At 38.7% G+C, this 20,275-nt stretch overlaps 1 protein-coding gene across 1 annotated transcript in view; it reads left to right on the plus strand.

Annotated features, from left to right (window-relative positions):
- The first annotated feature begins 679 nt into the window (after nucleotides 1-679).
- LOC145682395 (uncharacterized) overlaps nucleotides 680-20,275 on the plus strand; it is a 34,138-nt gene continuing 14,542 nt past the window's right edge. Inside the window, exon 1 of the mRNA XM_081754003.1 lies at nucleotides 680-791. Coding sequence (XP_081610129.1) covers nucleotides 680-791 — 112 coding nt within the window. The remainder of the gene's footprint in view (nucleotides 792-20,275) is intronic.

The raw sequence follows: 20,275 nt of genomic DNA on the forward strand, positions 1-20,275 counted from the left end.
ATTTAGTTGCTGTAAGGTTGATGTTACCATATTTTTTTCTGCTGGTCACGTTAATTATGCTAGATATGGTCTTATTTATCTGCGGTCAATAGGGCGACTTCCAAGTGAAATACAAGAACGATTTATGAAAGGCGAACATGTCACAAACCAGGTATCTGGAATGCTATATGGTCAGACATGTTCATTGAGAATACATTTATGCGTTATGGCCATGAACCAGGAGGAATAATCGGACTTACACTAAATCCTTCGGCAGTGAAGCGATGGGCTTTCAGCCTTCACACCAGCAGTCGTTTAGTAAATGACATTTATGTCATGAGAGATGCTGGACGAGATATGAAAATAACTAAGCATAAGAAAGAAATGCCATCTCGAGTAAAAGAGATGCTGCAGACCAAATTAAGTTAAAGGAAAAGCTGTCTCATTGTATAGATCCTCTGAAGACCGATGATCACCCAAAAACTATTGTGAATATTGTGACAGGGAAATTTGTTCCCACAAAGTGAATGTTGATAATGCTGTTGAGATAGGTGAGAAGGCGTTGTGTTCTTACGAAGAAAAACTATCAACTGGTTTTCACGATCCAATCTCAGCAACGGTTCGTAATGTGTCCTGCGATGACGTCAAAAGAACAGCTAGTATTGGTGTCATTGACACAGAACTCTTGAACACGCGTGCAATGTGTCTCACATCTACAAGAGATATTGATGCTAAAGGAGTGATTTCATATGAGCTTGCCGCTGTCCCCACATCTTTGTTTGATGAATATGGGTCGCCCAGTTTCTGCAAAAGTAAGTCAAAGAGAAGTCACGGAGATCGTACAAGCACGAAGATGCTATCATATTTGATGGTTGTGCTGTTTTGTGGGTGATCAACTGGCCATCTAACGGAACTGTTCTTGACTTCATAAAATTGTATCGGTCATATGTTCTTGAAAAATTGACCAAATGCAACGTGTACCTGATATTTGACAAATACAAGGAGTACAGCACCAAAGGAGGAATAAGAAGCGTCAGAACAGGATCAACATTTAGCAGGTATCATAAATTGTCTTTCAACACGTCCTTACCCTCCCAACAAGTTGTGCTGAATGTTACGAAGAATAAGGTACAACTAGTACAGCTGATCTGCAAGTATCTAATGACAGAAGGATTGCCATCAGATTCCACCAAAAGCCTATTCATCACTGGACCAGAAGATGTTACAACAGAAATAACTGCTGATTGTATCAAGGAACGTCCAGATATGAAAAACACTCACGAAGAGGCTGATGTCATAATTATCACACAAGTAATGATGGTAGCCAATCAGCTGGACAGAAATTGTACAATAAATGTAATTAGTGATGACACGGATGTTCTTCTCCTCCTGATGCACCACTACCACACACAAAAACTTACTTGTAACATTTTTATGGAGGCAACTCAAAGTCAGAGAGTAGTTATTGACATTGTATTGTCTGTGTTCAAACACCGTTTCAAACTTACTAGCACTTCATTCTCTTTCTGGCTGCGATACAGTTCCTACTCTTTATGGCATTGGAAAGCAGAAGACAATGAAAGTACTACAAAGTGGGAAGGAGCTTCAAAAGCTTGGAAATAAGACATCACTACTTGAAGATGTGATTCAGGAGGCAACTGAGTTTATAGCTTCTTGTATGGTAGTAGGATAACTGGCTCTACAATGTCTGATGTCAGAAGAGATGTCTGGGTGAAAAAATTGTCAAAGAAGACTGCCGTACATGTGTCGAAATTGAAGAGCTTGCCACCAACTACGGAGGCATTCTCTGAAAATGTAAAAAGAGCTCATTTCCAGGCTTGTATTTGGAAACAAGCAGATAAACCAGACCCACCAGACATGGATCCGACACATTTTGGGTGGTGTCGTGATGAGCTGAACAAAACATTGGAACCAGTTACTGTACCACCGGGAACTGTGATGGCACAGTAACATCTTGAAGATGGTGAGTTGCGGCTGTTCTTCTGAAAATATGTGTAAAGGATGTTGTGGCTGTGTGGCAAATCATAATAGCTGCACTGACTTCTGCAATTGTGAAGCCTCTAAACGATGCCAGAATATCTTCACACGTCAAAATACTAGGAATCTAGAAGACGAAAACATGGATACTTCTTCTGACGAAGACTGGCAAATGACTGATCTGTGATATTTATTATTTTGTTGCGGAGTAACATAGAAACATCGGCATTTTGTATTGTAAATGTACATATTTCGCATTAATGTGGCCAGCAACATAATTCTTTTAATCCAATGTTCTCGGGATTGCTGCCAGAGTGAGTGTTGCTGTGTTGAGCTTTCTTTACCATACAGCGGCAACATCTTACGAAAGGTAACGAAAGCTCAGCACAGCAACACTCACTCTGGCAGCAATCCCGAGAACATTGGATTAATAGTAGACGTCAACAAAGCTTCAAGATCATATCAACATAATTCTTGGTTAAGAAAATGTGCTGAAAAAAAAATAAGAAAATCTTCAAACCTAAGCTTGTGTTGTTTGTTTCCTTTTGCACACAGAAAGGAATGGTTTTGTAAATAAATATAGAGAAGCCCAAAATGTGGAAAAAATGTACTGGAGCGCAAACGAGGTGAGTTGCGGTGACGGAGAAAGCATCAACACCCAATCCAAAATTTCAGTGTATCAGATATTGTTCTAAGTATTTACCTAGCTCGAGGGTCGCGAATCTGAATATTCCATATTGAATATATTGATTTCTATCAATTTCATAAGATTTTTGAAGTAACTATTGAAATCTACAACCCAAAAAACATATAATTCGATAGCCAGGGTCGATACAATACTCCAAAAATATTCTTGTCAATTTTACGGCCACCATATTGGATGCCATATTGAATATCTCGATTTGTATCAATTTCATAACATTTTTGACATTATTATTCGAACCTGCAACCCAAAAAACATATAATTTGATAACAATTTTACAGCCACCATCTTGGCCGCCATCTTGAATTATTCAAAACGCTCAAGGTGTACATTTGTACACCCGGCAGATTCAGATTCAGCACCCTCAAATTAGGTAAAAGCCACCGAGAAACATTAGACATACTGAAATGTTTAGTTTCGATGGATTTCCTCCAGACTAAATGCATTGGTGAAAAAATAAATGTGACAACTACGGAAAAGGATGAGCTCATGTGTAGTCTTTAAAAATGAAAATAGATGAATTACGAAATCCGAAATGTTGTTCGCACGCTAAACCGTGGGTAAAAGATTAGCCTCTGCTCTAGATTAATTAGTCACATGTGATTAACTTCGTCAAATACGACGTCCTAATCAGAGACTCTGATACAATTTTTATAACCATCCTTTAGTCAACCCCGTAGTATGGCATTAATCAGATGTCAAAACAACTCTGCATAAGGCCCTGAAAGTTTAAGTAGCAAATTTGAAGAAATTGTATTTTGTGTCCTAGTTTTGACTGTGTCCAACTTTTGAACGGTTTTAGTTATTTAAAAAAAGTGATTACTATTAATCAACTTAACATTATAATGTGTATATAACCTAACTCTACCTTATCATTGTTTTCTATCATGTTTCTATCTTTTCTTTCTTTTTTGTGGAAACCAACTTGGAACATAATAACCTATAGCATGTGCAGAAATACTTCGAATACCATAATTTTACCTAGGTAAATAGGGATGGGCAAGAGTGGAGTCAAAGGTAATTTTCTCGAGTCGATTTCCGATCCGAGTCACTGTTTTGAGGTCGAGTTTCGAGTCGAGTCGAGTTTGATAAATGGCTCGCTCGTTCAGGTCGTTTTAACTCATTTTGAAATCATGGCCTGATTAGACTGGAAGGCGAAAGCCGTAAGAAATGTAAGCAACAATACTTTTAGTGTTGCTCACGACAGGAAAGGGGGCATCTCGTCTCGTACTTTTAGTGCATCTCGTTGGGTACTTTTAGTGTATCTCGTCTCGTCTCCATACCGAGACGACAATAGATTTTTATAACGAGACAGCCTCAAATGTCGTGTGCACCAATATAAATATACTGTAGTTCTTATCATCAGGGCTGAGACCTGCACAGTAGAATTTTTGAGCCCAAGGAGAAGCCCAACCCGGGTTGTGATGTCAACCGGCTCGACTCGGTTCAACTGTGCGAACAGCTCGAGCCAACTCAGTTGGGATGAGCTATCGGCTCGGCTCAATTGAGCCCATGGCTTGAGCCGGCTCATTTGGGACAAGCCATTGACTTGGCTGAATAGAGTCAATGGTTCGAGTCGGCTCGATTGGGATGAGCCACTGACTCATCTCATGTGAGCCATCGGGTTGAGCCAGCTCCTTTGAAACAAGTCCATCGGCTCGGTTAGACTCAGCTCAACTGGGCCGATGGCTCGAGCCTGAATACTTGCTCCCTTGGAACTCAAACCCAGAACCTCGTGATCGATGTAGTTCATTCCTGAAGATTTCTCGACGACCGAGATCGACAGTCAACTAGTTTCTAGTATTCAGATACAAACCGCTTATCTTTCATGTTTATACACGGTGTTCTTATAATAATAATAATAATGTTGTAGTAGAAGTAGCAATATAGATAATAATTATATTGTCTAACAGTGTAAGTAGAATAATTGAAGAGGGTACTTGAAACTACTCATAGGATTTGACTCGATTTGATTCTACTCACCTCGAAACTCGAGTCAAATTCGATTCGAGTTTGGAGTCGAGTTGGAGGAAATTTTTCGAGCCGAGTTCACGAGTCGAGCTAAAATATGCCTGTTTCGAGTCGAGTCGAGTTTCAAAGAAAACTCGCTCGGGCTTATCCCTATAATTTAGCTATGACGGAGCCGAAATCCAAATTCGAATTAAAGAGACCTCGAAATATAGCCCATTACATACGAATGAAAATTATTCCCACATTTATTATAGAATGAGAAATCAAGTTCGAGTCTCCATTCTACTGATAACGCTTCCGTTTTATTCGACGCTCCCTGCTCACCACTTACCAACAACATTGACCGCTTTTACCTCAAGTACGTACATGTGTAGTTATATTTCTTCTTATGTGTAAATAAGCATTAGAGAATAATCTTGGTTTTCTAAATAAACATTTACTTTTTTTACTCAACATATACAGGGTGTGCTAAAAGTAATTACGAAAAATGAAACCACATGTTCCTGGCATCAAAACAAGAAAAAAATATTTGACATATAGTCCGGAAGTGGATAGGGCGGAAATAGGCAGCTTCGAATGTGGGGGGAAAGGAACATCACACTTAGGGAAAGGAACTTGCCGATTTACAAAACCGCATTGAAGACGCGTATGAACACTTATGCAGCACACTAGGAATGATGAAATGCATTCGAAACTCATGATTAGCTCGCATAAATGTGGGAGGACGGTACTTTGAAGATCTTCTGTAGGTACGTTTATTGTTAGCACGTATGGCCAAGTAGTTTGTAGTGCTACTCTGTGTAAGATAGCACGTTACAAATACAGTACGTTGTTGTGGATTCTGCCTGTTATTTTATTACACGGCACAACTAGTTACACTTATTCTTATTTCTACCCTCTCTCTGCAAGTTTCTATCTGCCATACCACTTCCCATTGCTCCTGAGATTATGCAACCATGCTAAGTGACCTTTGTTTTGACTTCCATTGTACATGTGCGTGCAATCGTGGCACGAATAACGTTTTTATGTATGGTTTCCATCTTTATTGTACCGTTTCATTACCCCTGTCGGATAGACATTCGGTGAATCCTTAAATGGCATATGGAGAATCTCTGACGCAATTATATAACATGCGTTTAAGATGTGAAGCCGATATGATTTTTATGTCTTTCTGAACCCCCTTCCTAGCTCCTATCATTATTCCGGTAAACAGGTGTGAAGTACCTTTTTTTCCCATATTTGAAGCTGTCTAGCTCCGCCCCTTTCTATTTCCGGACTATATGTCATATAAACATTTTTTCTTGTTTTGGTGTCAGGAATCCGTGGTTTCATTTTTAGCCATTACTTTTGGGACACCCTGTATAACGTTTTTTAAAAATCTTATCTCGTTATGTAAAATTTAATCGACTTGTTAAATCCTTAATAATGCTTACCTACTTACTAGTACTACAGAATCTGGGCTGTAGGATGGTTCTGGATCTACTTGAAGCTTCAATTTTTAAGTGCAGCATTGGTAGCAAGAGTCTTGGGACTTCCGAATTCTTATGCAGCATTCGAGTTGAGCTCAACTCACTGCGACCGATTCAAATCACTGTCTCGAACGAACTGACGCAGGTACACAGCTAAAATTCATACAGCATTTCTTCCATAGATGGCACTAAATGCCATGAGCGACTTATAAACTGAAATAGTGATGTCGTCATTTCCTCTTCGTTACCATGGTGATCGCCATGTTTTTTTCTACTTAAATGCATGAAGTGATGTGAATACTATGAAGTATACTGTTAATAAGAACACACTTTAATAACATTTTAGAATATTTTGAAGTCAAAGCAAAGTTGGTAGGAAAAGATACAGATTAAGAAAATGATACCACCGTTTAGAAAATTTACGACTGAAATCTAAGGAATCTTTTTCAACGGTGGCCACATCTCTAGGTAATCTGATAAGATAGAAATTGCATAAGTAATACCAACGCCATTACCGCATAATGCACAATAAAGAAAAGCAACTACCGTATACGAAATGTAAAAACTCTAAGGTACAAACTGTCGGCACAATGAAAATAGAACAAATATACGATTTGTCTACAAGGAAAAATAATTGTCTACTTTGAAAAATAATGTTAATTATATTCGCGCATTTAGATATTTTACCCCCACTCTTAGAATATGAATGCATAATTACAGTGGCTACAAAATAAACTATAAATCAATCAATCAAAAAAATTACACGAAGCTTGTAACCACATGCGTTCTGAGAATTTTCAATCTGGACCAATTTCTGATAGGTTAACATGCATCGGATCTTTCCTTATATTACCTACTTACTTTAAAAATACGTATATACTGGCAATACAAGGAAGCATCCAATTGTAAGTGGTTCAGCATAAATTTTGAACACTATTTCTGTAGACCTACACATTTGGAATGTAATGTGTAATACTGATGGTACTAAATAAAATTTTTCCAAAATTATTTAAATTTAATATCCAATAATAAATAAACTAACGAGGGAAGGGCGTGATGTCACTCAGAGATAATGGCAACAAATTTGGTGTAGGAGTAGGTAATGGGAATAGAAAAGAACATGTGGAAGCATTCGTTTTGCAGGCGTTTGGAATCAGAAATAATGGGCCCTACAGTTCTGGAGAATACGGCTTGTCAATCAGATATTGACGGAACGGAGCCTTTGCTCGCTATTGCGGCCAATACAGAAAAAGTTAAAGTTAAATAAAGTAGAATGAAAGCAGAAAAGATGAGCTAAACAGAAAATGTAAAAATGTCCGCCCTTTGTCCCACGAATGACGGGATACTAAATCTATAAATTGCCCTGCTGAGACAAGCATCTGTTGACCGAGACCTAGACGACGATTTTTAACTCGACACGAAACCGAGACTGCTATTTATCAACCGAGACGAGACCGAGACTGTAAAAAAAACTCGTCTCGATACCATCCGTATACTCTGAGAGAGGTGTCGTGAAAGTGATGTCTCATCTGGAGGGAATATCGTAAAAGTAATATCTCGTCTGGAAGAGATATTGTAAGAGTGATGTCTCGTCTAGAAGAGGTGTAGGGAAAGTGATGTCGCATCTAGAAGAGGTATGGTAAGAGTGATGTCTCATCTAGAAGAGGTGTCGGTAAAAAGTGATGTCTCATCTGGAAGAGGTATCGTAAAAGTAATGTCTCGTCTAGTAGAGCTATCGTAAGAGTGATGTCTCGTCTGGAAGAGATATCGTAAAAGTAATGTCTCGTCTAGAAGAGGTGTAATGAAAGTGTTGTCTCATCTGGAAGAGGTATCGTGAAAGTGATATCTCGTCTAGAAGAGGTACATTGTGCCTCGTCGGGAAAAGATGTTGTGAAAGTGATATGTCATCTAGAAGAGGTGTCGTAAAAGCGATGTCTCGTCTAGAAGAGATACTGTGAAAGCGATGTCTTATCTGGAGGAGGTATGGTGAAAGTAATGTCTCGTCTACAAAATGGTGTATCGTCTAGAAAATATGTTGTGAAAGTGCTGTTTCGACTGGAGGAAGAGTCATGAAAATAGTGTTCCATCTTATTATTTGTTTCTATTGGAAGAACTCGTCACGAATACTTTGTCTGACCCCCGTGTTAACCCTATTGATTTATCAAGAATAAGAGTTTATAAAGTTTTGAAATTGTAATAATTCTGTATAATCACTTAAGCATTCTGTGGTATGCATTACATGCCATTCACACGTGTCTTTCTTGGTATTGAAATTTTCACAAATAGCAGGGTACGTATAAAAAATTCTTCTAAAGTTAGTATTGATGACTTATGATTTAAAATTTATATACTGTATCTACTGAAGGTAAATATAAAATATACAGGCCTTATGCAATTGTGTCAGGCATCTGTTTGTTTTATCTCCAAAGCACAATTACTATTCAGACTTTCACTCAATATAACTGAAAAATTCATGCCGTGCTTGCTCTTTACTGATCTTTTTTGGATAACTTACAATAAAAACAAAAATTTCTTTACAGTGAGTAAAATGTAACAGATGGGTGTATTGACCGTGAAAAGGCTCCAAATTTAGAAAGATTACATTGATATATTCGTTCTATAGCGAAATATTGCTCTACAATCTCGAAAGTAACTTTGGAAGTCACGGTGACTCTGTGGTACAGCGCTTACCTCTGGTGTGTGGGGTCTCTGATTCCATCTCCGGGCAATTAAGTTTGTGGTGGAAACTCGTGGGTTTTTTCGGGTTGCTCCCGTTTCCTCCCACTTTCTCATTCCAGTACTTTTTCCATAATCATTCACTTGTTTTAGTCATTGTCTCCCTTAACCGCAAGGACATAATCGTGGGGAACGTTAAACTGAAAGATTTCATTTCATTTCAAAAGTAATTTTACTTTGATTACTCGCTTCTGCCTGCCAGCAGTCTCTTGAGCCATGACTAGTCTCATTATTGTCAATTGTCCGGAGTTGTGGGCACGACGAGTCACGGGCGGATCTACGGGGAAAGCGGTAAGGCGACTACCAATATTCCCAAAGGCTACGTCTTTACAGATCTATATATAAAATATTGCAATACTTTATTTCGATTTAATGTAATACTACGTATCTGAAACCTGTCTAATTGTCCATGAGGTGATCTGCCCCTCCAAGCCTCTCTTCTTCTGGATCCGCCGGTGGCAAGAGTCCCTCCCTAGAATCAAAAGCAAGAAAGAAAAGTAAGTATTAGTCAAATAGAATCTCTGTGTATCTTTGCTCTTCCTTTAGGACTGACAATGAATTGGAACATTGTGAGCTAGTGGTCTACTATGCCACGCTTAGTTGCATGCATGGGGAGCATGCCCGCGACCGTTCGGTCTATTTAATGGACGGGTTCCGCAAGAATGTCATGCACCCCGCCCGTAGTTCCACAATATACGCTATTGTTCCTCGTGCACGAAGTGCACCGTCAAGATTTGTCCCTTAACCTTGACACCTAAATGTGTAACCCCCATTCTCTGAGGGAGCGGGATACGCCCACTGCGCGGCCAGACCGAAGTCCTGAGTGCCTACCAGTTAACCTACTGGTTGAGGCAGACTGCTAGCGAGCCAGTCCTACCATGCTCTGCAGGCATGGCGCCCGAGCGTTTAAGGCGAGCTCACCTTCCACCCGTGTTCACCGTTACCCAGATTCCTGGGATTGGCTCCCACAAGCTACCGAATCCCACGGTATGACCACAGCCCGGCAGAGTCCAACCCAATCCGGGGCCCCAGGCTACGCCCGAGGGGGCTTGTTCAATCCCGGCCCTGCCTACCTCTATCGTTCAACTGGCAACCGCCTTGTCGTGTAGAGGTACCACGTACACGTCGAGATACTCCCGTATCTCATCCCGGACCCAATGGTACGTGTTTAGTCACCATTTGAGTTTGGTGCCGGCCCATGTCCCACGGAACTTCCTCCCTTTAGCAGGATCAGAACCGTTGCCCAGATTCCTGGGATTGGCCCCTCCCCCACCTCTGTTTTGTCCCCCCGCAGGCTGAAATCCGACACTCCCAACCGGTAGGGTCGTCCAAGCAATACGGGACTTCCTCTAGTTACGGTAGAGGTACACCGTACATTACCAGAGCTAATGACTGATGTAGACCGTTTGCTCAAAGGCAGACATTGTCATTTGGGAGCCGTGTCCCGAGGGAGCCGTGTCTCTCCTGGTAGGCCCGCCCAAACAATACGGGGCTACCTATCTTTAACGTGTTTAGGTACCACGTACACGTTGTAGCAAAGCTACCTGTCCGAATTAGAAGGGACACCCACACCCTTCCTTCGGTAGGGCCGTCCAAACAATACGAAACTACCTCTTCTTACGGGAGAGGTTAACCGTACATTACCAGACCCAATGGCTGATGTAGACTGTCTACCTTTAAAGACAATGGCCATTTGGGAGCGGCGGCTCCCCTGGTAGGGTCGTGGCTCCTGCACCCAGCTCACACTACTGGGACGAAGGAGTGACCCACTTCCTCAGCGCTCCTGAGGTACGGGTCCATCCCGGACCCAAGAGAACGAATTACACTCTCTTTGAGGGCAGTACCTACATCATCCTCCCGGCAGGGCGCTGGATCCGCCCACACCTTTGGGCACACCAGCTACCCACTCTTTTTAGCGTGTTGGGGTACCACGCAGCCTTATCTCCCGGACCCAAGGGCACGGCTTAGTTGCCCATTTCGGGGGATACCCGAAGGCTCACCCCCGCCGGTAGGTACGGCAGCCGAAGCTACCTACCCCACTGAGAACGTGATGGGGTCACACGTATTCTCCCGGATCCAATGGCACGAGTTAGTCGCCCATTTCAGAGGATGCCACCCGACCGCTCACCTCTGCCGGTAGGTTGTTGACACCACGTGCTCACCCACTGCCATATGGCAGTTAAAGTACCGGCAGCGAGTATGGGTACCAGTGCCACCCTATCTCCCCCGTGTAGGCACCGCTCCCGAAAAAGAATACGAGAGCGGCCAAAACACAGGGGTCCCTCCCCCTTTCTCAGCACGGGCTTGGGACCGGCCACGGCGGGGTTGATAAATTGGAACAGTGTGTAGAAGAAGACAGGAAGTACAATTCTATGAATTGTTACAAGGTAAGAACGTCAGTAAATTAGACACTAATTTACTTTTCGCCATCACTAAATTCATTTACGATAGCCCATGATGAGATTATGTGAAATCCTACGAAAAAATAGTTGTGTGCCTAAGACAGCAGGTAAAGTATAGGCTAAGTAAACCTACAAAACATGTTAATGAAATCCTTCTGTAATTCTGTACACCAACATCATACATGATGGTCCGTTACTATTAACACATTAAGACAGCCAATGATACTTATAGGTCTTATTATGTCTTATATCCAGAGTAAAATTTACGCATGATAAGATCAAGTTATCTTAAAAGCAACATTTGTAAAAATTCTTACAACAAGACTAAGACCAAAGGATCCAGTAGTGATTTGCTTTATATTGTTATATTACTATAAAATTCAAGTGTTTAAACCCTAAGATCATTCTTCGAGAAAATAACGTTCTTCAATTTTCGTTGTAAATAAGTTAACATTATTATAAGGAGTACAAAAAGTTGGAAACTAACTGGAGAAATTTCAAAGTGGTTTTAATATGTAGTCTTTATAATGTGTTCCACCTAGGTTTGTAGACATGCATTGGGATAAACGGATGGATCTGCATTAAAAAAAAAAAAAAAAAAAAAAAAAAAAACAAAACAAAAAAAAAAAAACTGTAGCTGAAGGGTAAAACCATATGTAGTGCCATCCCGTGGGTTAAGCAAGTGAAGTGGTTGCTCAGATTCGGAATCATAGGAGAAAAAAAATAAGTCTTTCATTAAAAGTTAAAAAAAAAATAAGTACAGTATTTCCAATTTATTCTCTTGATTCAAAAAATGCAGACATAATAAACAATAATTTTGCAAATCATGCAATTTGCTTTTGGTGTGAGTTTAACATCCCTTCCAGCAGCGAGTCTGTATGAGACGTGTACCTATAGCTTAACGTGGGACCGAACCAAATGAGCTCCTGCAGGGAATCAAACCCGGGTCTCCCACATCAAAGACGTGTATGCTGTTCACATAACTACGAGGAAGTTTTCTTTTTGTAGGACCTAAGTAATTTTTACTACTTAAGGATAAAAATTTTAAAAAAAGTCAAAGTAGACGATAAGTAGTGTATTCATGCTGCATATGAAATTCTCACCTCCTACATTTTTGAACCCTCAATTTACTTTCGCCCTAGGTCTTGCAAATCTACAGACCGGCCCTGACGTTACTCCCTACCTATAAACCTAATTTCTTCTTTATATATTATATACGCAAATGTATATAACACTGTAGCTATATATATCAATGACATAAATTTAAATTTAAATAATGTTTCAATACAACTGTTCATTTTTCTTTCTTTCTTATTCATTTTAAAGTTTGAAATGCCGGTAAATAATTTCTTCTCTTCTTACCAAACAATAACATTAGATCTTGAAGTTTTCCGTGCTACCGCTTGGCGGTGCTGAAGTCAAAACTATTTCCGACAGATGGCACAAGCGGTTCACTCATGTGAAAGTTATGTGAGGGCAGCGAAATTAACCAATTTTGCGAAGTGAATGAAAAGGATTTTTTTTTCTTTTAGTTTCAGTGGCTATAATCAGGTAATTTTTCTTAGCATGGATACAGCATTTATCTATTGCAAGTTAATTCCAGTTATCGTATTTCATTAAACAAGTGAATTTCAATTAACAGTGTGAAACTACAGCTGACTTCCCAAACTATGGGAATTCAATATTCAAACTTGAAGTGGTACATCTATAATTATTAGTTGTTACATATTAATAAGATTGAAACTACAACCAGTTCCTCATACGCGGAATCAATATCAAAGAGCCATTACTTCCTATACATTAGTGTTTCTGTTCTATAGCGATAAAGATTAAAAGCGGAACTCGTTAATTTGAATCACTTTCAGAGTGAATGGATTGTTTAAGGGAGGAGGTAGAACTTACTTTTGGAAAGATGAATCGATTACAAAAAACTGCATCTCGATATCTCTTGCTTTTTTTGCTCTACGGAATTCAGTATTAAAACCAAAAGAAGTAGCAAAATTGTCTGTTTTGGTAGTGTGTTACGACACTACTTCCTGTTTTGGAAGTGTGTTGCGAGTTGTGATTATACAGTGACTGGAATGGAAGAAGTACTCTTACAGTCCCAAGGTTTCGTGTAATTAAAATGGTACTATTCATAACAAGGATGTAAAATGGGTGATAAAATTACGCGTATAAGCGTATACATCTATGAATATATTAACAAAATGACTTTCAAATAAAAACCATTTCCTCTTTGTAACAAAAAATTCTTTAAAAAATCTAAAATTGTACGTGGAAAAAGTATTCGTATAACTGGTATATTCCAGAAAATAATAGTAATAACAGCATTAGTTTTCAATTCATTAATATTTCATAGGGCTCCTTTTAGCTTGTCCTGAAGTCTTCTGTAAATGGGAACGACTAAGTTCGCTATATTTCTAGGCGAAATATTGTCACACTCTTCCAATAAAGAATTTTATTGAGAACTGCTTTGTTAGAAATATCCCTGTATCTTATTTTTGGGTCAAAAACTCCCATATACGCTCTACGGGTTAATGTCTGGTCACTACGTGTGTGTGTGTGTGTGTGTGTGAACTTGTTTGGGTACATTATTATCAGTACTTACATCCTAGTATTATGACCACTGGCGCAAATCCCGGGGGGGGATAAGGGGGACGTGTCCCTTCCAATCTTGGAACTGAGGGGATCTGTCTCCTCAACAATCCGATTTGAAATGTGATTTTGGGGAGAAATTTGATGATTTTTGTCCGATTGCCACAAAGGAACGTGAGATGAGTTTGAAGTCCCCCAGAATAAGCCTCAAATCTGCCCACCTCCCAACGCTGAAGGCAACTCGCATCATTCACAACAGTGTTTTTCAACTTCATAAAATTTTGGACATCGAAAAAAAAGATTATGGAACAGACTTACTCCCCCCCTCCATGTTGAAGACAGATTTGCACCGCTGATTATGTGAGGTATATTTTGGATTCTCATTGTGCAAAAATACGAAATCATTATTGGGATCCATTTTTGTAATTCTTTACCGAAGATTGCTATTTAAAATATTGATATACAGTAGTTCCTTTGGTTCATCGTTCCTCCTACAAAACACAAATTCCCGACAACAACAGTACTCATTGGTCGCCAAGCAAGCATAGGTCCTCCAGCATGCATTACTATTATGGTACGATTTTTGGCATCGATCTCTGTTCTTTGCATAGTTTTTCTCGCATTTGACCCAAACAAGTAGCACTTAACTCTCGTCGAAGAAAATAACTGTTTCAAATGTCTAAGGGCTTATTTACGTCCTTCAGAGCGAATCGCGAGCGCTTCTTGCGATTACTGTTAACCGTCCAAGTTTTGTTTCTTGATATAAGGCAATTATGGCATTCTGTTTTGAATGCATTCCTTACTGTAGCCCATGATACCTCTACTCGTCGTCTCTGCAGCTTATTTGCAATCTGAAGGGCACTTATCTTTGGATTAATTTTGATAGTATGCATTACTATGTCCCTGTATGTATGTGATGGTCCTTCTGTCGATCGCTCAAATCCTACTTAACATTTATTTTCCACCTCTCTTTGTGACTCCTATGTATTCTCGCGACTCCTCTAGAAATCACAATCTCCACACAGAGAAAAATCCGTTCTCCGGACAGCGGTATATTATACAAATATACGGTATTCTCTTGCTTACTATAGAAATCAGTACGGAGCATACGTTATCCGTATGCTACATAGGCACTGCCCTTAGAGGATGTCATAGGCACATCATGCCGTTACAGGATGTCTGACATCTAACAGTTTTCCGTATATCACATGCATATACTTATGTTACCTTCGTCAGCTATATGTTATATACGTCCATTTGTATGTGAGATCCTAACCGCTTACATTGTTTTATACGGAAAGTACGTATAGATGGAACACTTATACAGAAAGTATTATAAAACATGCGTTTTCAGTTATACGTCTGCTGTACATTAAGTCCAAAAACTACAGGAATTACGCATGTAACCTGTGTTTTTAAGTACGCCACCTACAATTTTTTTTCTTAGTGCAGGTTCAGAACCTCGTCTTCAACCATGGAGTTTGATTGAACGTTTTTGATTAAAGAAAAGAAATCAAAACTATAAGAAACAGAACCTGCTGTTTAAAATGGAATCCGAACCATTACACTCGGAGTTTGCACTCCAACACTAGTGTTCCCTTGAGATATTGAGTAAACACATATCAATTTCTTAGTGCCACATGCTGCTATCTATGAAGCTTCTGCGATACTGAAATAAAGGGAACCGAACTTTATATTACAAGCCCAAGAAACAATCTACAATAAACTCTCGATTACCCGCTTTGTATGTTGCATTAAGTAAACTAAAATATTATGATACTTTTTTAAAAATATATTAAAGCCTTTTAAAATATCATGTTGCCAAGGGCGCCGATCCTGGGGGGGGGGCCCAAAGCTCATGTTGGTCCCCTTATTGTATTTATGAATATACAATATTTGGCACAATTTGAATGCAATTTGTCTTAAAATCCTCATATCTGCATCTGAATGCCCCCCCCCCAAATTTACAGAGAAATCGGCCCCCTTGCATGTTGCTATTGTTGGTAATTATGGTTGTCAATGAATGCCAGAGGACACTAAATCGTAAGAATTGAGATCATCATCATAGGTATTTTGTCATTATTTGCAGGCTTCTTGCCACAAACTGAGAAACTTCCATTCTCCACGGCCGTCAGCTAATCTCTTCGTCTTCACATGAGTCGTTCATTTTCAAAATGGCATCTTCTCCAAGAAAATTCGATTTTGTGATATTGATACCATTGGATCAATAGTATTCATAGCTTTTATACGATATATGCTTTATAGTTCCAAATAATAATAATAATAATAATAATAATAATAATAATAATAATAATAATAATAATAATAATAATAATAATAATAATAATAATAATAATAATAATAATAATAAGGTGCAAATTACGTTCAAATGAGGGAAATGTTTTCGTACAGTTACAAATTGGCTCTTGTCCACGTCCAACAAACCAAAATGGTAGAGGAAAAATCTTTAGATCTACAGAAAGAAACGACTTCTTTATCCGTTAGACATCAGTTACTGCCGTGTCGTGACAAAACGCTGTAACTTTGGCGCAACAGTTTTGCGAAGAAGAGCCGTAAAGTTTTCATCTGAAAATGTGATCTGTATCGTGTAGAACCAGTGTATCTTGACTTTGGAAACACGTGGTTACATGTAATGTTACGTAAATGCATGTTGTGTGATTAAATTTGGTGAAAACTGATTGGTTGACCATTATTGCCTAGTTACACTGGTTCTACACGATACAGATCACATTTTCGGATGAAAACTTTACGGCTCTTTTTCGCAAAACTGCTGCGCCAAAGTTACAGCGTTTTGTCACGACACGGCAGCAGTGTAAATAAATAAATAAATAAATAAATAAATACATAAATAAATAAAAAACAATTTCAAAGCGACTCTTGTTCACATGTCACAGTTAGATTCAGATAAGTTAAAAAGGATCTCTTGACACAAAGAACTTAAAATTGAAGTGTCGAATTTTTGCGAAATTCAGGTGCTATCAGGAAAGTAGTTCTGACATATCATGAAAAAATATAGTTTCCGAGATGTCATGAAAAATTATCATGGCAAACGGGGGCAAAATATCAAAATATTTTATAATGGAGTATATGGGAGACTACATGTGACAAATGGATTTTTTTAAAGGTACTTTGGGTACTGTTGTTTACCATGCAAACACGATTTGATCACGCAATTTTTTTTTTTAAAGTTTAGTTTGGTTTAGTTTCGTGAAGTTTTAAGAGGAGTTGTCGTTTGCTTTTAATAATATAATCTCCTGCTTTGAAGAATGGGTATAAAACCAACAATTATTTATTCATAAGTCGTTCTATTTCAGACATTACAATAATAATTTCTTTTATAGCTATATTTCAGACATTATAATAAACAAATAATTACATTACGTCATTATATCACTTTTGTCTACGAAAACGCCTTTTGTCCATGACAAAATGCCTTCGTACAGTTCCTAAAGGTATCTTGTCCTTCAAACAGTTCCAAAATGACTCTTGTCCAAATTACTTTTTAATATTTTCTTCAAATTATTGCATAGTTTTTGTTCAAATTTTTAGCAAACATTGATTTGCCCCTGCTCAATAATTCTGCAAAAAAAATAGCACATTATTAGTGAAAATTTGACGCTCCAGAGCGTTTTTCTCGATTTATGGAAAATTTTGTTTGGTGGACAAGATGCCGTTTTTAAATGGACGACTCATATAGGAATTTTCTATTTTAATATCGTCCATGGATTGTGGAATGAGAATGTCGGAGAAATCGGAGGAATCCCGAGATAAACCCACATACACGATGTTGTCCACCACAAATTAACATGGCCCAGAGACCCATGTTCAATTTCTGGTAGGATCGTATTCTACGTTAAACTGCAATAAGTCCACGTCTCATATAGCCTGGCTCGTGAAAGAGTAGTGTCTGGGATCGAACCAAGGACGCGTTGAACCAGAACTGAGCGCCATACCACTGATCTAACGTATCCTCAATAAAAAATTATGATTGAATTAGATATATTGCAGATGCGACGATGCCATTTGTTTCTGCGACGATGAACCCTCGTGTTTATTAATAATTCATAGTAGCGTTAATTACTTGCATCAGAATTTGTGAAATTTTGGATGACGAATTGCACTTTAAAATATTTCGCAATGTAACTAACATGAAAGTAACAAACAAATTCTTGTTAGTAGAAACGTATGAATACAAACTGCTTGAAAAACAAAAAAAAAAAAAAAAAAAAAAAAAAAAACTGACTTTTGAAACGTAAAAGAAAAGATTCCATGCTATACTAACTGCAAGACCAATCTCTACATCTAAATACTTTAATGTAAATACAATAAATTCAAAAACTGTTCCAAAGAACTTGTTTTGTACCGTCGCGTCGTCTGAAGAGAAAATGGTTCTTTACCAGTGATTTCAGTCCAGTTAGACCTTCTGTATAAACGAGAATTAAAAACAAGACAAAAAAGTTACAAAGATAATTGAATAATAGATGGATGGAAAGAATAGATGATACAAAATACATCGATAAAATATAATGAAGTGAAAGGAATTGGTAAAACGAGTTGCTTCCGGAAGAAATTTCCTTTGTGAGATAACTATATAAACACTTTCTGTTGCTGCAATATGGCAGAAATCAAATCCATCACAGTGTGATATCATCTGATTTCTCCAGGTAAATCTCAATTAACTGAGTTCACTTTTCCAGTTTCTTAATGTAAAAGTTGTTAGTTCGATTCCAGACGTTTCTATAGGAGGAATAGAGCTTGAGCTCTTTTCAGCACCAAGGCTAAAACTTGGACATTGGTCTACAGCTTAATCCATACCTCATGAGCTTCCACTAGGAACTGAACTCGGGTCGCCCACGCTGTAAGCGCGTATGCTATACATATTTCCACAACGGAATTATTGACTCTAGATGGAAAGACAATGTTTTCTGTACACTGTAAGGGAACACGAGGGGCCGCGGTGGCTCAGTGGCAGAGTGTTCACCTCTGGTTCGTGGGGCCCCTGGTTCGATCCCAGCTCGCGCCAAGTGAACTTTGTGGTAGGCAAACACCGTGTGCGTGAATTTCCTCGGGATTCTTCCGTTTCTTCCCACTTTCTTCATTACACCATTGCATTCATTTCTCATTATCGTCTCCTTTATCCTAGCCGGCATAAATGTGACGTAACACTCAACGGTGGTTCAGTGGTAGAGCGCTCATCTCTGGTGGGAGGGGTTTCTGGTTCGACCCAGGCCAGATGAGTTTGTAGTGGACATCATGTCCGTAGCTGTTCTCGGTTTCCTCCCACATTCTTCTTCCACCAATTTTTGCCTTGAACGTTCACTTTCATTAAAAGGCCCCATCACTGCGAAATTAAAATACCGCTAATTTTACAGTAGTTATGTGATTATCTTCAAATAGATAAAGGATAATCGAAAAGTGCAACAAGACCTCCCTAGACAATATTATTTTGCGTGAGATACCGTTATCACGACTCATTTATCTGCTTTCGATTTCCAGCCATTTAAAAAAAACGGCATTTATTTTCGCGTTTCTAAATAACTGCTAACGGAAAGCTACTAGGTGACTCGTGATAGCGGTATCTCATGCAAAATAGCATCGTCTAGGGAGGTCTTGTTCCACTTTTCGATTATCTCTTATCTATTTGAAGATATCACATAATTACTGTAAAATTAGCGGTATTTTAATTTCACAGTGATAGGGCCTCATCCGTCTCCGTTAATCAACAGGGAACACTGTGGCTCAGCGGTAGAGTGTTTACTTCTGGTACGTGTGGTCCTTGGTTCAATCCCCGGCCATGTAAGTTTGTGATGGACAACATTGTGTGCATAGGTTTTCTCGGGGTACTCCCGTTTCCTCTCACTTTCTTATTCCATCATCATTAACTTGCTTTAGCCTTTGTCTCCCTTAGCCTAAAAGGTATAATTGTGGGATGTTAAACTGAAAATTTTCATTAAAATTTTTCCTTTAGCCTACAGTGTATAACAGTGATATGTGAAGCTAGAAATTTCATTTCACGAATGTATTATCACAGCATTACCATATGGAGAAGACTAATTATATTTGTAGAATCTATCTTCATTCAATGTTACTCATCAAATATAAGTCTTCATTCTGTATTTGCCTACATGTAACTGAATATACCAACGGGTCAGAAGACTGATTCTAACTGAAGAAAGCCAAGCTATGTTTAACTTATTTTAAAACAGTTTCTATTTCTCAATATAAAAACTAACTATTTGAAACCGACTACAGAATAAAAAAAAAAAAAAAAACTTTTCCGACAAATTAATATAACGTTCCAATAAAGATCAATTAATAGTATGTATATGTAACATTCCAATTTTCCAACAGTAAATGGGTTTGAACTATTGAAACCATCCACTCATAGACTCTTTTAATTT

Source organism: Thermobia domestica, chromosome 1 (assembly GCF_964235325.1).
Source record: "Thermobia domestica chromosome 1, izTheDome1.hap1.1, whole genome shotgun sequence".
Lineage (NCBI taxonomy): Eukaryota > Metazoa > Arthropoda > Insecta > Zygentoma > Lepismatidae > Thermobia > Thermobia domestica.